The sequence below is a fragment of the Lutra lutra genome, chromosome 1 (genome assembly GCF_902655055.1).
Source record: "Lutra lutra chromosome 1, mLutLut1.2, whole genome shotgun sequence".
In the NCBI taxonomy this organism is placed as follows: Eukaryota; Metazoa; Chordata; class Mammalia; order Carnivora; family Mustelidae; genus Lutra; species Lutra lutra.
The window spans coordinates 212,257,277-212,261,043 of NC_062278.1; the positions used below are offsets into that span (position 1 = coordinate 212,257,277).

Genomic DNA, 3,767 nt, shown 5'->3' on the forward strand with positions numbered 1-3,767 from the left:
ATTTCCCTTTCTGTATTTTCATTGTTAGTGTATAAGAAAGCAACTGATTTCTGTACATTTCTTTTGTATCCTGCCACATTACCTAATTGCTGTATGAATTCTAGTAGTTTTGGGGTGGAGTCTTTTGGGTTTTACATATAAAGTATCATGTCATCTGTGAAGCGAGAGAGTTTGACTTCTTCATTGTCAATATGGATACCTTTCATTTCTCTTTGTTGTCTTATTGCTGTTGCTAAGGACTTTTATTTTGTTCAGATTTTGGGCCCTGCAATTGTGGGCACTTTCTCAGCCCCATGAATATTCATGGTTTTAGAGCCGCCATCCCACAGAATCTTATCAGAGCCTCCTTTATGTCTTTGTTTCTAAGGCTATAGATGAAGGGATTCAGCATGGGTGTGACTACAGTGTACATCACTGAGGCTACTGCACTTGAGTGGGAGCTCTGGGTAGCAGCAGAGCTAAGGTAAACTCCTAGGCTTGTACAATAAAACAAAGAGACAACAGAGAGGTGAGACACACAGGTGGAAAATGCTTTATGCTTGCCCTGAGATGATGAGATCCCACGTATGGAGGAAACTATCTTAGAGTAAGAGTAAAGGATACCAATGAAGGGACCACCAGCCAACAACATAGCTGCAAAATATATCACCATGCTATTGAGAAAGGTGTCAGAACATGCAAGTTAGATTATCTGATTGATTTCACAGAAAAAGTGGGGGATTTCCAAGACTGTGCAGAAGGACAGCCGCAACACCAAGGAAGTTTGTAACAAGGAATGCAAGGCACTCAGAATCCAGGATATGAGAACCAGCAGTCCACAAAGCCAGGGGTTCATGATGATTGTGTAGTTCAGCGGGTGACAGATGGCCACAAAGCGGTCATAAGCCATCACAGTCAGGAGAAAGATGTCTAGCCCTGTAAACAGTATGAAAAAATACATCTGTGTGATGCAGCCTCCATAAATTATGACTTTGCTCTGAATCTGGATGTTCCAAAGCATCTTCGGGATTGTGGTGGAGGTGAAGCAGATGTCTACAAAGGATAAGTTGGTGAGGAAGAAGTACATGGGGGTGTGGAGGTGGGAGTGAGAGCTGACAGCCAGGATGATGAGCAGGTTTCCAAACAGTGTGATCAGGTACATGGAAAGGAAAAATCCAAATATGATTGGCTGCAGTTCTGGTTCCTCTGAAAATCCCAGAAGCTCAAACTTTGAAATTCCTGTATTGTTTCCTGGGTCCATGCAGTGGAGTGAACTACCAGCACAAAGGAAAATAACATGACTAATTTTCACAAAAATGGTCATTGCTCACATTGTCGAAATGCAACAATTTATATTTTCCAGTCATGAAATCTTATTGCAACATTAGGTGAATAGATTTCGGCCCCTTGAGAGGATTCTGATTCCTCTCTTATTAGGAATTTTCATCACAACATCAGACATTCCCCAAAAGGTCAGGTATACAGTTTTAGTAAGAAATTATTTCATGCATTTGAGAAATATGTTGAATGCCGACCATGTTTTGGGAATTCTAGTCATAAAGTAGTGGGTGTTGAATAGCAAATTCCCTAAAATTCAATGATGGTTAACGGATAGAAGCAGATATAAAAATTAAATAATCATGAGACAGGGACAGATGCTCTAAAGAAAACAGAAGCAGGTTAAGACAGTGCATGGGGTGTTATGTTGGGTGTTCAGTCAAGATTGGCTTAGAGGGTGGCATTTGAATAGATAACTCATGGAATAGAGGACGGAAGAGAGAAGGTCTTCCTGACAGACCAGTTGGTTCTGTTTTGTTCTTCGAACAGCTGGTTCGAAGGCCCTACTAAGTGCTTCTGTCAGAAACTCAAGGCTCAGAAGGAAGCCAGTATGTAGGGAAGTGATGAGAATTGGTGGTAATGAATTTCATAGAATCATGTGGACTCATAGCTTCTTAAAATTCAAGTCACAGAGAGTTCATGGTCCACAATATTGCATTTTATGATTTTGTTCCAGTAAGGTCCTGTCCATTGGCACCCCTCCTTAGTATCATCTAATGTTTAAGTTTGGCCTGTGTACTATAAGGGTCTCATTGAAAGAGAGGAGCTTGTGTATCTCTGCTCTGAGGACTGCTCTCACTCATCAAGTTGCCCAGAGGATTGTGCATATGCACACCCACACACATTGTCACATGTACACAAGATACACTGTTTTTTCCTGGTGTGTGTTACTCTATGTCCCTGTCACTTCCATGCCACCTACTCCAACACATTGTTTAGGATACAAATGCATACACAGTCATATAACCCTTGCAATAAGGAATATAGAAATAGGACCCAGAAATTCCTTTTCATAGCTTCCCAGGGACAAATCATCATGTGGCTCCATTTTGTAATGGCCATTTCCTGACCTGTGTTTAAAGAAACATAAAAAATTGTGCTCAACACTTAGAGTCTTTTCTGGTTTCCTACAAATTTTAGATTGTTTGTTCCTGCTATGTAAAAAATGGTGGTGGTATTTTGATAAGGATTACATTGAATATGTAGATTGCTTTGGGAAGCATAGACATTTTAATAATATTTTTTCCTTCCAATCCATGAGCATGGAATGTTTTTACATTTATTTGTGCCTTCTTCATATCTGTCACAAGTGTTCTACAGTTTTCAGAGTACAGATCTTTTATCTCTTTGATTAGGTTTCTTCCTAGATATCTTGTGTTTTTTGGTACAACTGTAAACAGCTAAGAGACACATGAAAAAAATGGTGAATATCACTCACCATCAGGAAATTACAAATCAAAACCACGGTGATACCACCTCAAACAATCAGAATTGCTAAAATAAACAACTCAGGAAACAGCAGATGTTGGCTTAGATGTGGAGAAAGGGGAACACTCTTATGCTTACGCTTTTGGTTGGAATGCAAACTGATGCAACCACTCTGGAAAACAGTATGGAGTTTCCTCAATAAGTTAAAAACAGAATTACCCTATGACCCCTCAATTGCTCTGCTAGGTATTTATCCAAAGGGTAAAAACACAGTGATTTGAAGGGCACATGTACTTCAATTTTTTAAAAAAGATTTTACTTATTTGTCTGAGAAAGAGTGTAAGCAAGGGGATGAGCAGAGGCAGAGGGAGAAGTAGGCTCTCCACTGAGCAAGGAGCCTGATGGTGGACTCAGTCCCAGAACCCTGGGATCGTGACCTGAGCTGAAGGCAGATGCTTAACTGACTGAGCCACCCAGGTGTCCCCTCCTCAATGTTTATTGCAGCAATGTCCACAATAGCTAAGCTATGGAAAGAGAGCAGATGTCCATCAACAGATGAATAGTTAAAGTTGTGGTGTACATACACAATTCAATATAACTCAGCCATTAAAGAATCAAATCTTGCCATTTGTAATTGCATGATGGAGTTAGAGTATATATATAAAGTGAAATAAGCTAGTCAGAGAAAGACAAATACCATATGATTTCATTCATATGTGGAATTTAAGAAAGAAAGCTAATGAACATAGGGGAAGGGAAGGGAAAATAAAATAAGATAAAAATGGAGAAGTAGGGAAACCATAAAAGACTCTTTTTAAAAAAATTTTCTTCCACATTTTATTATTTTTTTCATTTATTTTTTTTAATTTTTTATTTCTTTTATTTCTTGATTATAGAACACAAACTGAGAGTGGCTAGAGGGGAGGTAGATGGGAGATTGGGTAATTGGGTGATTGGCATTAAGGAAGGCACATGATGTAATGTGCACTGGGTGGTAAAATATTTTTTTAAAGATCTTATTT

The 3,767-nt window shown here is 39.1% G+C and overlaps 1 protein-coding gene across 1 annotated transcript; it reads right to left on the reverse strand.

Annotated features, from left to right (window-relative positions):
• Positions 1 to 301: 301 nt before the first annotated feature.
• On the reverse strand, positions 302 to 1,141 carry LOC125106610 (olfactory receptor 7A17-like). The gene is made up of 2 exons (XM_047740939.1): positions 794 to 1,141; positions 302 to 508 (listed from the first exon to the last, which is right to left on the reverse strand). Exons 1-2 carry the CDS (start codon positions 1,139 to 1,141, stop codon positions 302 to 304), a joined length of 555 nt encoding a protein of 184 aa, XP_047596895.1.
• Between the last annotated feature and the right edge of the window lie 2,626 nt (positions 1,142 to 3,767).